The following is a 21,840-nucleotide window of genomic DNA, read 5'->3' as shown; positions in this document are numbered from 1 at the left end:
ACATGGATGCTATTTTCCTTTGTTGAGGGAGCACTTTATCATCAAGATGGCAAAAAAAAAAAAAAACATCAGTGTGTGGCACATGCAGGGAGCCAGGGTTAAAATATTTGGGCTTTTTAGTTACTTTTTATTCTGTTTTTTAATTCAGTTTTAATTAGTTTTTAGAGGAGGTTTGTTAGTTTTTAATATTTTGAAAATGCGTCATTTTGGTTTAGTTTCATATTAGTGGATATATATAAAAAGCTCATGTATGATATTAATTGAAAAAGATGACAACAAAGGATATATAGTATTGTAAAAAAAAAAAAAAAAGAAGTTATAGTTAGTATACAAAATGTTAACAAAAATGTATTTTCAATTTTAGTTTCATTAGTTTTCGTTGCATGGAACACATCCCAGCCACGTCTACAACGACTAGCAAAAGCTAACAATGCTAGCATGACCAAGCAATGTATATACCATCCATCAAAAAGTCAATTTTCCAGTTCAGTAAATACAGCTTACACAAAAAAATGCAAACTTTGTACAAAATATCAAATTTATTCAGGTTATAAAAGTCAGCTTTTTTTTTCACATGCACACCCACACAATCACCATAAATACTGCTCAATAATTTCTTCTTCTTTTTTTCTCTCCGCAACTTCACAAAGATAGCACATATGGTGGACTTTACATCTGATTTCCAAAGACACTATGAGAATGTTTGCCATTTTTTTTCTTTTAGTCAACTCAGTGCACTGATAAAAGGCGGTCATAAAATCAAGTAGAAACATTTTAAAATGATCTACAAATGGATCTGAGTACAAAACAACAACAGCGTTCACACCAAAACACCCATTCATAAGTGAATTATTATAATAACTATTATTGTTTATACTTTGTGGGTCACTGAATGGGAAACAAACAGCTGTGGAACAAATCAATACAGGTGTAGTCATTAGTAAATTAATATTTCACTATGAATTGATCTGTTTGGAGTTTGAGATACCTACACTTGAATGTATGTTGCACTAAATTATTTTTGACTGATAAAACATCTTCTTTTCTTTGTTTTTAATCATTATTACATGGCAATGATCTTGAATGATGAATCAATTAATTGATTGGCATATTGTTTATGATTGGCAACTTTTTTTTTTAAACGTACAGTAACTTCTGAGTTATGTTATGGCAGATTAATCCATTTAAAATTCGTAAATATTGAATTAAGAAAAAAAATATTTCAAAATTTTCACTCAGTACTAGTGTGAAAATTGAAGTTTGTTTTCAGTATAGAAAAATGATTTAAACAACAAAAAGTAACAGTTTGAATTTTGCTGTTTACCTTCACATCAATGTGTGAACACAAATCCAATGACGTCACATTACCAGAAGCTTGTGAAGCGAAGGCAATGGATGGATGTGCTAAATGTTTTAGCATCATGTATTGAAATAAGCACGCTAAAACAACACTTGAGATGTCCACTAAAGTTCACCATGGCAATGGCTAGTATTAATATTAGAAAGCCGTGAACCGTCCAAATTAAATTGATTTTAAGGTCAAACTGCACTTTATGATCACTGGAATAAAGAAAATGTTGCGTAAGTCCAAATGTGTAAGTACAAACATACACGATCAGTACATATCGTAAATATCAGCTAGAAAAATGTCACTTGTGTAAAAGAAGTGATTTTTTTTTTTTTTTTACTAACACAACAACCAACCATTTTGATTTGTCCTTTTAACGTGGCCTTTTGCTTATATGATATATTTTGCTAATATTATGACAATGTGAGTGTATGATTGCTATATCACATGACAACGTGAGTGCTCTATTTTAAAGGAGAATTAAAATCAAACATTATTATTCTTTACAATAATGTTATATGCTTCCCCCCCCCCCCCCCCCCACTAGTCTAAACACAGCATTTCTATTAATATTGCTTGCGTTTGTGGAATATGAATAAAGCAGCAAATAAGTTTTGATCCATCTCTAGGGGCGGCCATTTTGCCACATGCTGTCGACTGAAAATCACATCAGAGTTGCTCAGGGCTGAGGTAACGACCAATCACAACTCACCTGTTTTCTGACTTTGGTTACGTGACATTCGCAAGCTGAGCTGTGATTGGTCATTACCTAAGCCCTTAGCAACTGTGACGTCATTTTCGGTCCAGTGACAAAATGGCCGCCACCTGATATGGATACAAACAAGTGAATTTTGCAGCCTAATTTATATTCCACAAACACAACATTAATAAGTGTTAAGACGAGTTGGGCCGCATAGAACATATTGTAAAGAATTGTTTTGACTTGACTTTGCCTTTAAGCATGAAAACAAAAAAAGAAAGGTGAAAGACATGAGTGCATCACATAAAACAAATATTAACAAAGTTTGGTCCAAAAATATTTTCTAAAATCAATTGGCCTTCATTATCCACAAAACTGGATTTGAAAGTAAACAGGATGTGATTACATTTTGATTTTAAGTTGACTCCATTTATATTATGACCATTTTTAATAGGTAGGAATTGGATTTGGATGAAAGTGATGGATGCCAAAATCAGGTAACGAAACACAAACAAATCAACAAAATAAAACATCACAAGTAGACGTTACAGCCACCTAATCGGTTATATCGGATTGGCCGATATGTTGCATTTTATGCAGTTTGTGATTGGTTGTAATGTCTTAATTCACCGATCCGATCAATGACGTCGTTAAGACTTATCACAATGTAAACAATGACTGGCAACATTCCAAATAAATAAATAAATAAATGTCTCTTATCTTTAGTCAAATGAAACAAAGGTCAACTTGTCTCAGGATGATGGGAAAGTCAAGTGAATGTACTGTGATAGTGTACTCAGGCCAAAAGATGAAAACGATGCCATAATTATGGACGCAACTGCTAAGATTTGATGAAAAATGAACTCAAACGAGTCACATCACACTTATGCTGTTTTTGGGGGGAAAAAAGGCCACTGAGAGGCTCGCCCGGTGCTCCAAAAGCTCTTTTTGCATGAATGCGTCATGATTTCAACCCATTTCGAAGAAATGTTCCACACCACAATCGCTGCCACCTGCATACAATATTGCACTAAATAAAGCCGTTGGGCTCTATTTTCGTAGACAGCGCATCCTGATTTTTGTATCAAAAATCCGTTCATGGAACACATTATTAATGTTATTATTCTATTTTCTGGATCATCCCACTGGTCGACGCAGATATGGGGTCCACGCACATTGCGGAACTCGCACACCCGCCGCGCTGAATTTTTACGCCAGTCACAAAAATAGAGCCCTTTTGTGTTAGCAGCTTACATCGCTCCAAGTCTTGTTCTTTTTCCGAAACATACCGCACACAGTATGTAACCATGACCGGGTACCCTGCATGAAAGAATGTAATCGTTTCTACAACAACAACAAAAAGATTCAAATACACGTCATGAAAACAATCTCTTGATTTAAAATACAGCACAGTAATGTTTTTCTCTTTTTTTGTGGTCGCTTCTCTCGTGATTTTGGCACTATACAAGAACATCGTTATTTGGATTAACAGAAGAACTGAACGATAATCAGTCCTGGAGAAAACATCAGAATGTCGAGTGGCTACACTGTACATGTCGGATTTTATTTGGCGGGGGAGAGTCGCTTGAGTAACTTCTTTCCCTTGGAGAGGAGTCCTTTCTTCTTCTTGTTTGCGAAATCTTGAGGGTCGCGCAGGTTCAGAGGCAGGCTGGGGGGTACCCGGGTCGGGCTGAGGGCTCTCATGGTGCCCGGCAGCAGCGGGCGGACGATGGGGGACGGAGCGCGGACGGGTGTGATGTCGTTATCGACGAGGGTTTCCGTGGTGATCTGAAGGAGAGGGGCGATGGGGAGGGAAGCAAGGAAGTAGAATGTTGTCTACTTGGGAACGCAACTTGGTTTCTTATATGTAGTCATTGTTTGAAGCGATGTTTTCCATATTTTAAGATATCAACGTATACAAAGTCATCAGGTCAGGCTTGACATGCCCATAACACTTCCAATTGTGTGTATATTTATAACTTTGGGTCACGGGTGAGTTGGGGCCTATCCCAGCTGACTCAAAAATAACCCAAATTGGGTCCAAAAAAGAGACCCAACTGTTTGTAGTGTTTGAGCAAGAGGTGGGGTACACACACTTCCACATGTGCTAATCTGTGTGCCGTGCTCTGTAAAATCAGCTGAACCCAAATTGTGTCAAGAATGGAGCGATCCAAGTTGGGTCAAAATCGAATTTATAACCACAAAGCAACCTATTTTTTGGGTTGTTGTGTTGGTTTATTCATTTGACCCAACTTTTGGTGTTTACTGAATAATTCAATTGAATTGGGTCAGAAAAGAACTGACCGACTCTTGAGTTATTTAACCCCAAAATACCAAAAATTATTTATTTAACCCCACAAGTTGGGTCAAATTAAATGAATAGCCCACAAAACAACCCAATTTTGGAGTCGTTTTGTGGGTTATTCATTTGAACCAACTTTTTGGGTCAATTGGATAACCCAAAAGTTGGGTCAGTCCCTTTTTAACCCAATTTGGGTTATTTTTGACCCAACAGTTTGTGTGTGTTAATGTGTGCCTGGTTGCTGGGCCCTCCCCCCAATCAAAACTTAGCCTGAGGTTGTTGTTTCCTCCCCCACCCCCCCCCTCCCCTCTGTTATATTTTCATCTGTGAAAACGGGGCATTGTAAAAGGTAACATGGCAAACTCCTGTTCTGTACCCCCCCCCCCCTTTTTTTTATTTTTTTATTTTTATTTATTGGTCATGTCTCTTGGACAGGTTGTGTATGTTCCATTTTGTAACACAAGGACACTCAAGCTATTCTGATTCCTGTGATATATAATATAATATAATATTGTAATTCGAGACACACCCGTATGTAGTGATGGACAAATAAAAAAATAAAAATTAAACATCACAAGCGCTTCATGAAGCTTCATGAAGTGCTTCATGAAGCTTCATGAAGCACTTGTGATGTTTTTTGACTCCTTTAGATGACACTCTTGTAATGTAAATGTAATCAATTTCCATTGCTCCTTTAAACCAAGAGCACCATGTAGAGGAATAAAAAAAAATGATATCACAAGTGCTTCATGAAGCTTCATTTTCCCATCACGACCGTACGCTTGAACAACAGGACAATGTGCAAATGTGGTAGAAGTCCACCACCAATCGGCCAAGAGGAAACAAACAGTAAGAGAGTAGAGTCTTATCAAGTACAACAACCAGGGACACAACTGTAGATACCAGGCTTGTATTCTAATGCGTTAGCTTGATGCACTCTTCGTTTGCACTATTCTTAAATGGACATTATTATACATTATTTGAAGAAAAAGAAGAAAAAAAAACTCAAGCTGGAGTGCATTAGAGCTGCTAGTTTGGTATCTCAAGTTGTTGACTTACTGTACAGGGGGGCAAATGGTGTGAGATGAACAATTTCCCTCCGTTTTTTTGTTATTGTTGGACAAGCGGGGTGAGAGGGGGGTGGGGGGGGGGTCAAAACAAAAAGGAAAGAAAATGTAGCAGCGTAAGTCACCATCAGAAAGAACCCACAGACCACAATGAAAACATTGACACACACAACAACACAGAGAGCGCCAAAAGAAGGTTTTTAATATCCAATTTTTTTTTCTCCTTCTCATTTCTTTTATTGTTCCTTTGTAACAATACAGTTCGGATGTCTCAGTGCCGCTGTTAATTTTGGCCTCAAACAGAGCTGAAAAATAGATTGATGTGTGTGCAACATACATAAAGAAACAAAGCCTCTTTTCGGGAAACACAACAGTCAAGAGTCATTAGAAAATGGATCCATTATGAAAAAAGGCATGCTTTTTTTTTTTTTTTGTCCTCCAATGTTTTTTTTTTTCAGTGTAGCAGTTAGGGTGTTATTAAAGCACTTGTCATTATTGTTGCCGTACACAATAACCACAATGAGATTTTTGTGTTTCAATGCAAAGAGGTCCAAATGGAAGGAATGAGTTGAGCCTCCTCTCAATGCATGCAAGAACACCCGCTCCCCTTCCCCGCAGAGTCTATCCTCTCTCTGTCCATGTCAGGCTTTGCTTCTTCCTTTCTCTGAGACTCAGAAAGGTGTTACACGCGACTGTTTTTCGTTTTTTGGTCGCCCCCTAATTCCCGACGGTGACGGAGCAGGGGGGCGGGGGGGGAGGAGTTGTTAGTCGGTCACCAAAGCCACCACACGGACGAAAAAACACACACAATGGAGAGCACACACACGCCGACGTGGAGCAAGCGAAATCAAGAGAAAGAGAGGAGACGGAGGAATGGATGAACACAGGGCCTTAGCGCTGAGAGCGGCGATGGTGATGATGTACCCGTTTGGCCTCCGGGACGCTGGCGGCAGAGTTGGCGGGGAGCCGGTTGGCGGGCTCCTCGGGGGGGAAGTGGGAGGGCGTATCGGTCAGATACACCTCCACGTCGTCAGGCACTTCTTCCAGGAAGTTGGAGGGGACCAGACCACGGTGACCGTTGATCTCACCCTGCGGAGAAGACGGACGCGTCAGAATGGCCAGGATCGCCATCGACTTTCAGATTCACGTGCGATTTTGGAGTTCCTTGGCAAAAATGGCTGCCACCGAGGTGCAATTGGCGTCTCATTGAAGAAGTGCTTGCTAATTCAGCTAATTGAAGCCCCTCTGGGACTCACAGGCTAAAAAAAACCCGAGGCCCGACCGCAAGGCTGTCTCCACAGCAACGAGACCATATGCCCAGCGCATCTGCAGGTGACACTGACATGCGCACACATCCACAATAACCGTTAATCTCACCCTGCGGAGAAGACGGAATAGATCAGAACGGCCATGTTTCAAGTCATATACTATCAAGTCATATGTTTCTTCGTTGGGAGAGAAAAGCTGCCGGCCTTTCTGGATTTTGGGCTTCCTTGGCAAAATGGCTGCCACCGAGGTGCAATTGGCGTCTCATTGAAGGAGTGCTAGCTAATTCAGCTAATTAAAGCCCCGCTGAGACTCTCAGGCTAAAGACCGAGGTCAGATAGAATTGTTGTCAGTCTATTCACAAAACAGTTATCTAGAGTTTTTCCCTGGATGAAAACTCGAAAAAAATCGACATTGAAATGTAGACATATAAATACGTGATGTTAACAATGCTAATATTTAGCCTATGTTCCAAAGCTGACCACATGAATATGATTACTAACGAGGACACTCACATAATAGAAGCCATCCTCATCAATATCACCAAACACTGCCATGATGTCACCGGTGCAGAAGGTTAGCTCAGCCTATCAGAGAAGGAAGAGAGTTACACACAAGCAAGACGTGTTTTTTGTTTTGTTTTTTTGTCATTCCAGAATTGGAAGACATGTCCAGAATTTGTATTCATTCATGCAAAGTAGCTCCTCCTAAAACAGCTTATTTTTCTTCTTCCTCCCTCTTGATGGCCAATTTGCATATGAAATTTAACAGATACATTGAATTTAAAACCTGGTTGTCCAGTAATTTTTTTTTTTTTATTGATTTAACTTCCTTGTCATTGTTAAACTGCCTTAATTGTCCTCCAGTTCTGGAATGCCATGCAAAAACAAATTTGTGATACCTCAACATCAACATTAGGCGAGCTCTCTCGGGGGTCATAGTCGTACAGCGCCACCATCCTCCTGGAGGCCTCACCTCGACGGAGGCCTCTTCTGTTCTGCTCTGAAAGGGATGATCGTTGACTTTTGATCATCCATCATGCAGTCAGTCGCATCACAATCGTCTTATGTTTTAGTACCTAATCTGTCCACCGGGGTGCTGAGAGGCAGGAAGCCTTGTTTGATGAGCTGATCCATGGTTTCGTCATCCTCCGCTCGTATCTCGGACACCATGTTACACGGGATCAGCCCCATCCTGCCTCTCACTTCTCCTCTGTAGAACCCGTCGGTATCTTTATCACCATATATCTGGTGAAGGAGAGGCAATAATACAGTGCACGTGTAAAGTTAAATGTATAGTGTGCGTGTTTTTGAAGAAGAAACAGATCTGACAAAACAAGCGGGGAAACCATCGACACGTTGGTGTAGCACTTTATACCAAATCTAGATCCACAAGCGAATAAAGTAAAAATATTCCAAGAATAAAGTTGCAAAGTACAAAAACGAGGACATATTTTTATTAACTATATATTAATTTTGAAAAAAAAATCATAGTAGGATTAAGAATCAATTTGAGAATAAAATGTTAATATTGCCTTTAGTTCATTTCATAAAATCACACATTCTAAGATATAAAATGGAATATTTTCTTAATATGACTGTTTTATTATTGTCAAACAAATTATGCGAGTGATTTGCTAACACCTAATTTTTTTGGACAAACTTAAACAATTTTAATGTGTGCGTTCATCCACAGATTTTATCTGGATTTTAGTTATTGCAATTTTTTCTTTCTTGTTTCCTAGAGAAAAATCTACAAGGGGTATGATTCTTGCATGGGGTACGAGACGTCCTGGGTTCGGATCCCGGACGAGCCCCCAATATGTTATGACCAACTTTAGTGCACTTTTCTCCACAACAAATAAGGTTGTCACTGTTGTTTGAACATTTTAGTTTAACGTTAAATAGTCAATATATTTACATGATCTCATTGCACTTTAACATGAAATATTCTTATTAAAAATGTAATTATTTAAAATGTTTACCTTTCAATTGACTTGTCTTTTCTTTTGACTCGAAAAGTAAGAATTATTGGGAATAATTTAAACATAATTATTAGGGATGTGCCAAAAAAATCGATTCTCATTTAGTACAATTTAGAATTCATTTTAAATGTCCCGAAATCGATTTCATTTAAATTATTTTATTACAAAATAATTTAAATAAAAACGAGGGCAAGGTAGTATAAAATGTGTGTGCGTTTATTGGTAGCGATGTTCATGTTGTACACAGCTTGGCCACTTAGGGGCAGTGTGGTTCCGCATATATTCTGATACACTGTTAAATTGTAGCCACATTAGAGAGTAGAAGAAAAAAGTCACAATCAAGTTATTCCAATAAAAGTTGTTGGGTTTTTTTGCAGCGTAGGAATAGCATATGCCGGTGAATAATGTTAAGATGCTTTTCTGTATACATTCCTGAAGTGTTTTGTATGAATAGCCGCTCTTTTGAGTTATAAAAGTGCCCCAAGTAGCGCGCTAATTAGCATTAGCAAGTCAGACCGGAGTAGATCATGACAAATCTTTGTACATCTATAAATTGAAGCATAAATCATTGTCAATCAAATCATTTTGAATCAGAAATCGATTCTGAATCAAAAATCGATTCTGAATCAACTCGCAGACCCAAAAATCAGAATCTAATCGTGTCGTGTGATAGTCAAAGATTCCCATTCCTAATAATTATATTGAAGGTGAAATTGACTGTCATCTTAAAGCAGTCAGTGTGTGAATCTGGAACTCTCACCCTGATGATTTGTCCCTCTTTGAAGGGCAACTCCTCATCGGCTGCGTCTGGGTTAGGGGACATGGACAGAGGGTCGTAGTCAAAGAGCGCCACAAATACCCGAAAGGCCTCCTCTGGCTCCGACTCGTCAAAGTAGGTGGGAGAATGACGATCAATGTAGCCATCTTGAACACACAAATAAGAAATAAAAGTGTGGCTCCAGACACTGATGAGATGGAGTAAAGTTGACAGCATTTGGGGGGGAGGGAGTTTGGGGGGGGGGGGGGGGGCATTTTCAGAAGAAATAAAAGTGCAGTAATTTGTTTGCAAATCAGAAAAACTATTGGAAATCATTTGGGGCTTAAAAACACACACACAAACACATTTCCACTTTCTCTAATGAACTATCGCGTGACAACTTGTCAGAATGCTCCAAATTGCTGTTACCAAAGTACAAGAACAGACTAAAACACACATTTATCATATGTTTTGTGGTGCAACAGACAAACAAAGAGCAATACAAACAGACTATGGTGCAACACACAAGAAATGACACACAGACAAGACACAACATCAACAACACGCATGGCTGTGACATGCACGTAACATACGTACAACGACCATATCTCAAAATCGACACGACATTCTATTGCGTAAAACTTCAGCAAGATAGTCCACGCAGACCTTATCAAGTCATTCATTGGCTGTGAATCCCTTAGCATCATGTTTAATCACTAAAAACTGAACACTGCAAAAAAATTACATTTATTATTTTTTTACCCTGTCAACAGAACCCCAAATGTCCAACCAAACTGAAAAGTTCATGCTAAAATGCTTCCAAAAGTGTCACTTGTGCTAATAACGCAAAGAGGGGAGGGTCTCAGCAGGCATCTGGAGCTCAGTGCAGTGAGGGATAACTGCGGATCGCTTGAGGGCTGGCTCCGCAAATCTGTGCAGTGCAATCATGCCGTTCAACTGTGTGCGGAAGAATCAAAGAGAAATGGCCGCTTGCAGGTAGGGTTGCAAAATTAGGGAATTTTCAAAGTTGGAAACTTTATACCGGAATTAAGGTAGCGTCTTTTGTGACTGGTGGGTGTTTATTTACTCAAGTCGGGAAGTTTGAAAGGCACCTTATGGTGATATTGACGCTAATAAATAATACTTAATTAAAATAATTAGGGATGGGCGAAAATTAATAACTGGCATCGGTAATGGGCCAATACCAGGCCTCATTTTAAAGTATTGGTACTTGCGATGTGGCCGTTTGATAATCAGAAACTAGAAATTAGAGAATAGAAAATTGCCATTAATTTTAAGAAATAATGCTATACTGGTATATATACGTATTTTTTAAATTATCTGTCGGTGTTGTTGTTCTTTTAATTTAATGTATCTCAAGTACTTAATGACATCAGTACTTGGTATCGGTGTTGGGGACTACTTGACTCGTTGAGTACTAGTAAAAAAAAAAAAAAGTGGTAACGAACATCCCTAAAAATAATACAGCTTACTAAACAAGTGCATTACAATATATACTGCAAATTTTATTCAGCATGTTTAGTAAAATAAAAATATCGAAGTTATATTTTCAATCAAATCAGTAGTAAAACCTTTATTGCTTGCAAAAAAAAAAGATTTTTTTATTTATTTACCGTTGCTATCCAATATACACGGTATATATATATATATATATATATATATATATATATATATTTATAACTCCATATGGTCTCTTCAATAATTTCCCAATGAAAAGTTTCCAACTTGGAAAATTTCAAAAATGACCCGTCAAAACGTGACATTTATCGGAAAACTTCCCCAAAAGTCACAGTAAATTTTCCGGCCCTTTGCAACTCGACTCGCAAGTGTCTCCAGCTCCTCCTTGCCATTTGCAAACAGGCTAAAGGCGTTGTGGTTGGCGTGCTGTGACGGCATCAAACAGGTCAGCAGGCTGCAGCACATACCATGGGGAGACCTGGTGCCGCCCCCGTGCCTGCGGGTAGACCTGGTCTTGAACCGAGCTACTCTGCCATAGTTATTCTCCTCGGTGATGGGGGACATGTTTCCCTCACTGTTATTCTCAGAGGTTACCTCTACAGGAAATACCAATTAGAAGGTGCCGGGGTTACAATGTCAACATAATTCCATCCAAAAGGTTAACTGTTCATGAATGTAGGAAGACAGTATGATGTGAAAAATAGAAAGACATTTAGAAAGTTCAGATAGCCGGTCAAGGTTATGAGGAGATGTTACACATCACAGAACGAGGATTAGATGCAATAAAATTGAAGTATGTGTATTGAAAAAGTGCAAATTCAAAAAATGAAGAAACTTAGTTTTTGTTAAGGTTTCAAGATCATTTAAATAAAACCAACTCTTTACTTTTAACAGTTCATATTGGCTATCAACAATAGCAGCTGCAAATCTCCCCCTGTACACAAAAATATTTTTGTCATCTTCAAAAGCACCATTTTTAAAATATTACACTTTTCATATATAATTAAAAAATAAATAGCTTGAGTCCCAAGTTGGACCCCTGCGGTACACCACAGGTAATATTCAAGCACATATTACATATACACCTATTTAGACAAATGTCTCAGGTTCCCGATTTTGCCAATTTTCTTCCACTTGCTCCATGAGAGCCATGGAAGTAGATCTAGATTATCTAAAAAAAAATAATAATAATAAAAAAATAAAATTCTGTAGTATCTTTGAGAATACTGACAGCAAGTATATATTATAGAACCCTTTAGTTTCATGGAAGGCGCCTGTTTTAAATGATGAAGGAGCTGACCTCATGTCAAAAGGTTGTATTTACACGTTGGATGGCGTCATTAAGCGTTTTTTATTTCAATTAAGACTAGAGGAATTGACGGCATGAAACATCACCCAAAAAAATAACAATGATGTTCAGAATCTCATGCGTGCAACCTTTGTGGCAACATAAATGAACCCAGGCTGTACTGACCGATGGCAGGGACCATCAAAGGTCGTCTCTGAGGCTGCGAGCCGCTGGGATGAATCCGTCGCCCGCTCTCCCGGTCATGACGGCCTCTAGAGGGAGTGTTTAACTACAATGCAGAATACAGGAACTATTCACATTCCGTCCACAGACAAGTGAGCTAGCTCACTTTCCTACAGTAGTGTTAAATTTTGAACAAAATACCGTAATGTGCATTGACATACTCCAACAAATTGTATGTAAACAAACTCATGCAGCGCTCGCAGACAGGCACACTGAAACACAGACACACTGACGCACACAAACAAGCCCACGAGAATTCTAAATTTTGATAGTAAAGTAGGAGTTGTGAAATAAAAGAAGGCTTTGTTAAGTGCCTCCTTTTACGTTAGCCGCTAATTTTCTTTGCTTTTTCTTTTTTTAACCCTCACTTATGCCTGATACAGTGGAACATCCAAAGTCGAACGGACCCCCCACCCCCCAAAAAAAATAAACTAAATAAAAATAAATAACAGAGCAAAGGTTAAAAAAAAAATAACAAAAAAACTGTCAAATGCCATGCCAGTCATCAAACCTTCAGACCTCCCAACCACTAGATGGCAGCAGCAACCTTTACAACATATGGCCACCATCAATTCACATTGGTTTCCTTTTTCTTACCACCAAACCCAGAAGAACAAGTAAGGGCCGTATTTGCAGTTTATGTGGAGCTCAAATGTTGTTACTTAAAAAACTACAGGTTCTAGAAACTATTTCTTGTGTTTTTAGGGGGATGGAACGGGTTATTTGCATCTCTATTTGTTTAAATGGAGAATGATGATTTGCGGAAAAAATGAGTACCAGTACTGTAATCATGGAACAAATTTAACTTTTTAAGGGACTACTGTTACTTGTCTGTCTGTATTTTTTAGTTTATGCTAGTTTTATTTAAAAATAACGTCAACCCAAAACTGTTCATTACAATAATATGTTGTATGTGCTTCCATTAGTCAAAACAAATTCTGAGTAATATCGTGTTTGTGGAATACAAATGTGAAAATCCACACGTTTTTATTCATTTTAGGGGGCGGCCATTTTGCCACTTGCTATTGACTGAAAATGACATCACAGTTGCTCATGGCTCAGATAACAACCAATCACGATTCAGCTTAGAAAAAACTGGTTAGCTGTGATTGGTCATTACCTGAGCCCTGAGAAACTGTGATGTCATTATAAGTGGACGGTAACTGGCAAAATGGCCGCCCACTGACATGGATAAAAACGGGTAGATTTCATATTTCACAAACGCAATATTAATCAGAATACTTTGTTTAGACTAGTGGGGCGGCATATAATATATTATTGTAAAAAAAAAAAGTATTACTTGACTTAAAAAAAAGAAGAAGATTGAATTGTCTTTATATACTACTTGTATGACAGTTAAGAATGCTAAAATATAACATTCTTAAATGTCATGTACTTCTCGTCGCAAAACAATTTGTGTTTGACTTTGGAGGTTCCACTGTACTTAATCTAAACTCAGCACACACGCTAACAACACATATCAAATGCAAGAAAGGCAGCAGTGAAGGATCTGTGCCTGTGCAGTTCACTAAAACCAACAGTAAATTTGGATGCTCATGAGTCTGGTTTAAGTACAGTAAGTGCAAAGAACTGCACCTTGGGTGTGTTGTGCGAGTTGCGTCGGCGTCCCTCGTCCAGCTGCATCTCTGAGTACAGCTCCTCCTCATCCTCTTCCATGATGTCAGACAGGTCAGAGCCGCGGCTGCTCTCGCTGTGATAATCTTCATTGTGACTATAGTGAGGCTTTTGAACAGTCACACACAAACACACAGACCCGCTTGTTTAAGTCCACATACACACAGACGTGCACACACCAAACACGCATGACGAATGAACGCACACACAGTGACGCCGGCACGGTCGTGTTTGCGTGCAATCAGATTTGCACTCGCGCTCGTGTGATGGACTTCGTCTAAGGTCCGTCTATTCAAACGGACGCGTTTCACATACCGGCCTTCCGAGCTCAGAGCCTCGGAGGAACTCGTCGACCGAAGGTCCTCTTCGTCGCCGACGGGTGAACCCTTCCTCGTCTTCCTCTTCCTCATCAGAGTGATGCTGGTGAAAGGACTGACCCTGTTCGCCGTAGCTAACAGGTCTTCTGTCTCCCTGAAATAAGAGACGGAAGGGAGCTGGTGAAGTGTTGCCATGACAACCATGAGTCTTTACTGTAGGGGACCAAAACGGACAAAATTTAAAATAAAAAAAATACTAAATAAATGAGAAAAGGCGAAAATAAAAACGGATGTAAAAAATAAATTTTAAAAATTAAATACAAAAAAAATAACCTATATATATATATATATATATATATATATATATATATATATATATATATATATATATATATATACATATAAACTTAAAAAATAAAAAATAAACTATACAAATAAATGTTGAAATAAATACAAAAATAAAATATATAAATATAATTAAATATAAATCAATAAATAAAAATGCTCTGCTCTCACATTTATTTATTTCATGCTGAGAGACACTCAGATGTTATTCAAATGAGGGGGTATGAGGGGGCCCAACCCAAGGCACGCTTAGGGCCGCCCCCTCATTTGAATAGCATTTAGACCTGACAGAGTGTCTGCAGCATGAAATAAATAAATGTGAGAGCAGAGCATTTTTATTTATTGATTGATACTTATTTATATTTATATATTTATTTTTGTGTTTATTTTTTTAGGGATATATATATTTTTAGTTGTTTTTATTTCCATTTATATATATATTTTTATAAAATTTTTGTCATTATATTTTTTATATCCGTTTTTATTTTCACTTCATTTATTCTTTTATTTAGTCATTTATTTAAAATTTAAATTTTGGCAGTTTTGGTCCTCCATACTTTACATGGTTTGGTCGGACCTTGCCACTCTCTGCCGCCACCCTCTGCGCCGCTTCCCGGGCGATGGCTTTGGCGACATTATCTGGGATGAGAGTGCCTCTCGGCTGCGGGAGAATCCTCTGAGGGGAGGGGGAACGCGGATTGCCAAGGGGAGGTGGCTCAAGGGTGTGGCCCTGTTGGGACGACGGGGAGCGTGCAAGGTCCCAGCCGGGCGGGACGGCGACCCCGTGGTGGGCGGCTTGCTCTTTGGCATCCAGGTCTCTGGCACTTACTGGTCTCTGAGGTACAGGGTGGGGATGAGCGTGGGGCTGCAGAGGCAGTCGGTGCTGGGGCCTGGGACCTTGATGGAGGCGCAGGGGCTGCGGGTGAGGATGCGGCGGTCGACTCTGGTTCGGCTGGGGCCCGCCTGGGTGAGGGAGTCTCGGGTGGGGTTGAGGGTGTGGAGGATGGGGATGGGGATGGGGATGGGGATGGGGTGGGAGCGGTTGTCCGTGGACTTGAGGCGGGGCAGGAAGCTGCGGGATGGCATGAGGGTGGTGAGGGGATGTAAGGTGAGGCTGGCCGTGGGGATGGGGGTGCATCGGCGCCGGCAGAGGAAGCGGAGGTAGAGGCACGAGCAGGTTGTTTGGAATGAGGGCCACGTGGGAGTCCTGGGACTCCCCCTGTGCGGACAGCGTCCTGACTATGACCTCCCTGGCCTCCAGGCACTGTATCCTCGTCAGCTCCACCGTTACATAGTCCGCCATTGGGAACATCACCTCTGCGATCTGGTTTCAAGACAGAAACAAGCGATTGTGAACGGCAAAGAACATTTGTGATTGTCGGACAGCTGTAAAAGATAATCATGAGCGATTATTCTGTGGTGTGGGGTGTGCTAAGAGTCATTTTCCTTCCCTATCTGTTCATAAAATGGTCAGGCCGACAATTGTAAATGTTAAAGCTGTTCAATGTATCACAAATCCTTAAATCCAGAGATCACAACTGAGCCATAGACTCCAGGTCTGGGATTTTTTTTTAACTCATTTACTGCAAATGACGGCTATAAACGTCAAAAATTTATTTCAACTATTTCTATTAGTTTTAAAAAAAATTCTATTTTTCTTAACAAGAATATGAAAACCTAGATTTTTTTTTATTGTACATTTAGAAAGATATTAAATTTGTGATTAATCGCGAGTTAACTAGTGAAGTCATAAGATTAAAAACTTTAATCGCCTGATGCCCCAAATTTTTTGTAATATTTTCTTTCCTTTTTTTTAAATTCATTCACTGCCGTTGATGGCTATAAACATTAAAAAAATAAAAATAAATTGTAATTGTACATTTAGAACAGATATAAAATGTGTGATTAAGCGTGAGCTAACTAATAAAGTAATTCGATTAATTACAATAAAAAAAATTAAAAAACGCCTCTTGCCCCTCATTTTTAACAATATTTTTTTTAAATGAATTTATGGCAGTGAATGTGTTAATTTATTTATTTTTAGCTTCTTTTCTAATCAGCTGACTGAAGGGATCTGAAAGACACAATGGACAAAAGAAGACAGACTAGTAGTCAAGCAACAAACTAAATAAATAAAAGCCTTTTTCAAGTAAAAGGTTGACTCAGTCTTGTCGTCACCAGAGGGCAGAAAAGGCTTTACCAAGTAAAGAGACCTATCCTACACTACTGAATCATAAATGTTACACTGAAAAGCAGTGTTTGTATTGTATGCACATTACGGATAAAAATAGCAAATAAAGCCATAAATCACCCACAGATTTTTTGTAAACCCAAATCCTCTGCTCACTTTAATCAAGATATTCTATCAGAGGGTCATGATATGACTTTTAAAAAAAAAAAAACACCTCACCTTCTGTCCTTTAGTGCAGACAGCGTAGCCAAGGACATTGGCACCATTGGACGTGCCCGTGGGAGACATTAGCGGGGGCTTCCAGCGGACCTGTAGGACCCCGGGTGCTTGCCCACAGAGCACCTGTACATCTTGCGGAGGCAGGGGAGGACCTGGGAAGTAAGAGAGGAGATGTGACATTCTTCCACATTCAATATAGTTGACATACAAACAAGGAAAATGGGTCTAAAGCATTCCCCAAATGCACTAACATGCACAGGAAGGGTGGTGATGTGCTTGTGGAAGTCTCAAAAGAACTAAATGGGCCCATTTATAACTGCATGCTGCATAATAAATGTGCAATATTGTGATAATGTGACACCACTGGTGGGCTACGTTCACATTAAAACGCTGGTGTGCGATACTAAATATACTATATGTCAAAATAAGTTGTACAGTAGTTTTATTTGACATGCATTTACACTGAAACAAATGCATACTCATACCAAACTGCCATTTCAGTGAGTAGTGGAGTGCCACTGTTTTAAATGACATAATAGTTAAGCCTGGCTATGCTATAGGCGAGGAAAATGACTCATCGGGATAATAAGTGATCATATCTTGTGGTGCTTGGCTTAGTACTACTAATTAATACTAATGTGCCGCAAGGAGAGCTGAGCAAAATTGCTTTTTATTTGGTTTCAAATAACACAGGGGTTTCATTAATGAATAGAAATGCCGTAGATCATTCAGGAGTGAGACGTATGAGAAATCCACGCCGGGATTTGATATTTGATTCTGACCTGTTCTGCAATAGGGAGTTGGACCTAGACAAACAATACACAACAATGGCACAGTAAGGAAATGTTGGACCTGTACTCATCTGCAATATAGTGCAGTCCACTCACCAGTCACAACATCGCTCGCACGTTTACTTTTATGAGCTCTAGTGTGCAATGTCTTTTTTTTATTTTTTTTTATCCTCCTTTAGGAAGACAAACAGTAGTCAGTTAAGTGCAGGTGTCCAACAAGGCCAAACACCTGCAAAACCCCAGCTTAATGAGCCGGTGCTTTTCAAAGTGCGAGACAGTGAACCTAGACACAAGAAACATAAAACAGCTGGGCCCCCCTAGCTTAAGGAAATAAAAAGGCGACCAGTCCAGGGTGTTGTCTACCGTTTGCCCGGAGCTCATTGCAATTCTCAACAGGATCATTAGTAGAAAAAAAATAGATCAGTCCTCTATTGTTCTTAAACTGCGGCACCTCCTTGCTCTGGTGCTCCCTTTGGAAGGCATGCCTCACACTAAACCACCCAAAATAAATAAAATAAAATAAAATAAAATAAAACAAATAAAATAAATAAAATAAATAAAATAAATAAAATTAATAAAATTAATAAAATTAAAATAAATAAATGACTAAATGACAAAGTAAAAATAAAAATGGATCGAAAAAAATAAATAAAAATTATATATCTATATATATATATATATAGATATATAATTTTAACAGGAACTAAAAAAAGGGTTCTCCTATGAGGACAAAGCGGGGAACCTAAAAATGTTCTAACAAGCACTTTTACTTCTAAGAGTGTACTATTTAGACCTGGTTTTACAGAGTCTAAAATCTCGTCTATTTTTTGTGACCAAATTGGTGACGCGCCCTTGGCAGCTGGGTGCGCCGTAACGCCTATGGAGGCGTAGAGAAACTAACAAATTCACAAACAAGATGACACTTTTCCCAACACTAAAATTAAGATGCACACGTTTTTAGGCCGAGCCCAGTTGAGGTGTACCCCGAGTGCACGTACGTATGGCTATGAAAATAGAGCCCTTAGTTTGTGATGATTTACCTAATGTTGTGACTGGTAAGCGTACACACACTTTATTATCGTATCAAAACTTGATAGTAAACAGAAATATGCATACACAGCCATCTACTGTATCCATCTTTTCTAAATCCTAAGTAGTAATATTGACATAGTCTACTGGGGACTATGAAGCTATGCATACATTATTGATACTGTCTCCATGATGTAGTGCTGACCTGCAGCCTGAGTGCAGAATTCCACTCCCGCTTCCTTCCTCTCCCTCTGCTCCAGAGGCAGTTGCCATGGCACCTGGTGAGGCTGTGCCGCCACCGTCACTTTATACACCGTCAGCGGCTTTAGGTTGAAGAAGCGTAGTCTATACCTCCCCGGCTTCAACACTGCGTGCTCGACTCCGTCCAAGAAAACGGTGTGACCATAGTTACTGTTACTAGGCAACCAGGAGAGCTCGGCTGTGTCCCGCTGGATGTCATCCACCCGGAGGCCGCAAGGCGCCACCACCACGTTGGCTCCGACCAAAAGGGTGCATCGGAGCTCGTCCGACAAGCCCCTGTCGGTAACGCTCTGAACCGACACGCGGTGAACGCATCCGTCCAGGTCCAGTTTCTCCAGCAAGCATTTGGTACGCCCGCCGAATTGTATGCTAGCTCGTAGCTCGCCATCCGCCAACACGTTGTAGCCAGAGACGTTCCCCCAGCCCAAAGGCACAACCGGAGGCTCCCAAGCCACGATGACGCTCCGCGCCAGCTGCTTGATCAGAGTGATCTTTCGAGGATAAGGCACAACGTCTTCAGCCAGGTCCTCCGGGTCCAGGGGCCCCGCGGTGCCGTTGCTACAGGGTACCAAGGCGAGACCATCTTGGCCGGCACCTCCGTCCACGGGCATCAAGGCTAGGGGTGTATGTTCGACTTGACCAAGATCTTCTCCGTCTCCAGCTTGAATGGACAACTTCTCCTTGTCCTGGACAAACTCTACGAAGTTTGATGGGACAAGTCCTCGCTGGCCATCCAGCAGCTCACCTGTGACAAGTAGCGAGTGACAGTAGAATGTTTATTGAATAATTGACCATCCATCCAATTTCCACTTGTAAAGAAGACGCGGTTGTTGTAGAGGGGCGCGGCAACCACACGGGGAGAGGCGGGGTTTTAATGAACCGGGCGTTTTACTACCGCATTAGAAAAATAGCCAGCAAAATACCTAATATTTCATCAAAAATTCAAAGGTAAGATTTAATCATGATATGCCTATAGTTAACTGTGGAAGGGCTTAAAATGACATGATGGAAAAACAGGAAGCGACTGCGCTGTGCGACGTCCTCCAAACAAACCTTACTTTATCGTCCAACATTGCTTTGTGCAGTGCTTTGTGTGTACAACGTGCGTGTGACGTAATATCCGATCAAAACGTCTCCGATCAAAACGTCGCCGATCAAGTCGTTTTGACAGAAAGTTGGGTCAAATTGACTCAAAAATCGGCTCACTCCCTTTTTGACCCTAACTGGATTTATTTTTTTAACGAAATCCATACTACTACCAATTGGAAATCCATCCGATTTCTTTAGAGGCCTGAAGCTGATCCCAAGTGACTGAGGGCAAAACCACACCTTGGAACGACCAAGAGTAATTAGGTCGGTTGGTGATTTGTCCTACATCAGCTGCAAAAACGTCAGCTCTCTGAATCACTACACCAAGGGTGGCAAAGATCGGTCCTCGAGAGCTATTATCCAGCCTGTTTCTCTCCACTAACACACCTGAATCATGATCAGGATCATTATCAGGCTTCTGCAAAGCTTGCTGATGAGCTGATCATTAGATTCAGCTGCGCTGAAGGAGGGAGACATAGAAAACAGGCTGGATAGTGGCCCAAGGACCGAACTTGGCCACCCCTGCAGTACATCTTAAATTGCCCCTCTTCAACAGAAAATGTTAATTATACGGAACCAGGTAGGTACCTCTTTGTTTTGTCGAGACACGAGTAGCATGGTCAGGGTCAGGGCTGGACTGGCACACAAAAAATCGGCTGTAGCATTTTGACCACCAGACCGGCCCGACACGACTCCTGCCCACCCCGCTTAACACATCGTCCTGCCACTGATATTGACTGATGTTGGTTTAGTTTGCTGTAGTGTCAATATTCGAAATGGATTAATGGACTAGTCTCTCTAAATTGTGGGTCAGTCTCTAGGGGTAGGAGGAAAATAATTGAAAAGCACTGCATCGGCCCTAAAAGACGCCGGCCTACTGGGCATCTGTCCTGTAAGCCAGATGGACAGTCCAGCCCTGGTCAGGGGTAATATTTTCTTCAATTGTACTTCTTATAGGTGTGCTGATACTTTGACTTAATGTGTAGCCGTTTGCATCCAATTACACACTGAACTGGACATTCAGTTCACAGCTTATTCAAGGAACACCTCTTAGTGACATTTTTTTTTTGTCATTGGAAAAAGCTCCCTATCATCTTTTTTTCCTCAATGGAACCCTGCCACTGCATCGTTAAGATTGTGTGTGTCTGTGTGTGTGTGCGTGTGCCAGGATGTGCGTGTTTTGATGATTAAGGCGAGCCCAGCTGGATTAGTCATCAAACTAAAAGGGACCAAGGTCCCATCTTGACAACAGCTTGGTCTGCTGCCTGAGTCTCTCTCTTTCATGGTAAACACACGCCTCCTCCACGCCGCCACGCAATCTCACCCCCCCCCCCCCTTCCAGCTTTAATGAGTCAGTGCAGCTGAGCGCGACAGCGTCTGCGTCGGCATCCTGGGCTGGCCCCGGAGGCTTGCTCGCGATTGGGGATTGGTATTGCATCTGATTGAGAAAGCCGTCATAATGCTTTGGAGATTTGATGGCAAATCTCTCCAGTCAGTTGTAAAGAGAGTAAAACGATGGATGGATGGAT

At 40.3% G+C, this 21,840-nt stretch overlaps 1 protein-coding gene across 10 annotated transcripts in view; it reads right to left on the bottom strand.

Moving 5' to 3' along the window:
* Positions 1–1,929: 1,929 nt before the first annotated feature.
* The window catches only part of rimbp2a (RIMS binding protein 2a), a 62,816-nt gene continuing 42,905 nt past the window's right edge, over positions 1,930–21,840 (bottom strand). For 4 of the 10 annotated variants that reach the window (XM_086097165.1, XM_086097166.1, XM_086097172.1 and 1 more), the window contains 14 exons: positions 19,167–19,967; positions 17,924–17,947; positions 17,142–17,293; positions 15,309–16,055; positions 14,385–14,540; positions 14,031–14,177; positions 12,378–12,480; positions 11,371–11,499; positions 9,428–9,591; positions 7,762–7,930; positions 7,585–7,685; positions 7,199–7,270; positions 6,342–6,506; positions 1,930–3,836 (listed from right to left, as the gene is read on the bottom strand). In XM_086097165.1, coding sequence (XP_085953291.1) covers positions 3,612–3,836; positions 6,342–6,506; positions 7,199–7,270; positions 7,585–7,685; positions 7,762–7,930; positions 9,428–9,591; positions 11,371–11,499; positions 12,378–12,480; positions 14,031–14,177; positions 14,385–14,540; positions 15,309–16,055; positions 17,142–17,293; positions 17,924–17,947; positions 19,167–19,967 — 3,155 coding nt within the window. In that variant the 3' untranslated portion in view covers positions 1,930–3,611. Of the gene's footprint in view, positions 3,837–6,341; positions 6,507–7,197; positions 7,271–7,584; positions 7,686–7,761; positions 7,931–9,427; positions 9,592–11,370; positions 11,500–12,377; positions 12,481–14,030; positions 14,178–14,384; positions 14,541–15,308; positions 16,056–17,141; positions 17,294–17,923; positions 17,948–19,166; positions 19,968–21,840 lie in introns of those variants that run through there. The other 6 variants (XM_086097167.1, XM_086097174.1, XM_086097169.1 and 3 more) reach the window with 5 other exon arrangements.

Source organism: Leptonotus elevatus, chromosome 15 (assembly GCF_054856555.1).
Source record: "Leptonotus elevatus isolate MCC_2025b chromosome 15, RoL_Lele_1.0, whole genome shotgun sequence".
NCBI classification, from domain to species: Eukaryota; Metazoa; Chordata; class Actinopteri; order Syngnathiformes; family Syngnathidae; genus Leptonotus; species Leptonotus elevatus.
The sequence above is the reverse complement of the archived record's forward strand: the minus strand, read 5'-3'. Positions and strand labels throughout refer to the sequence as shown.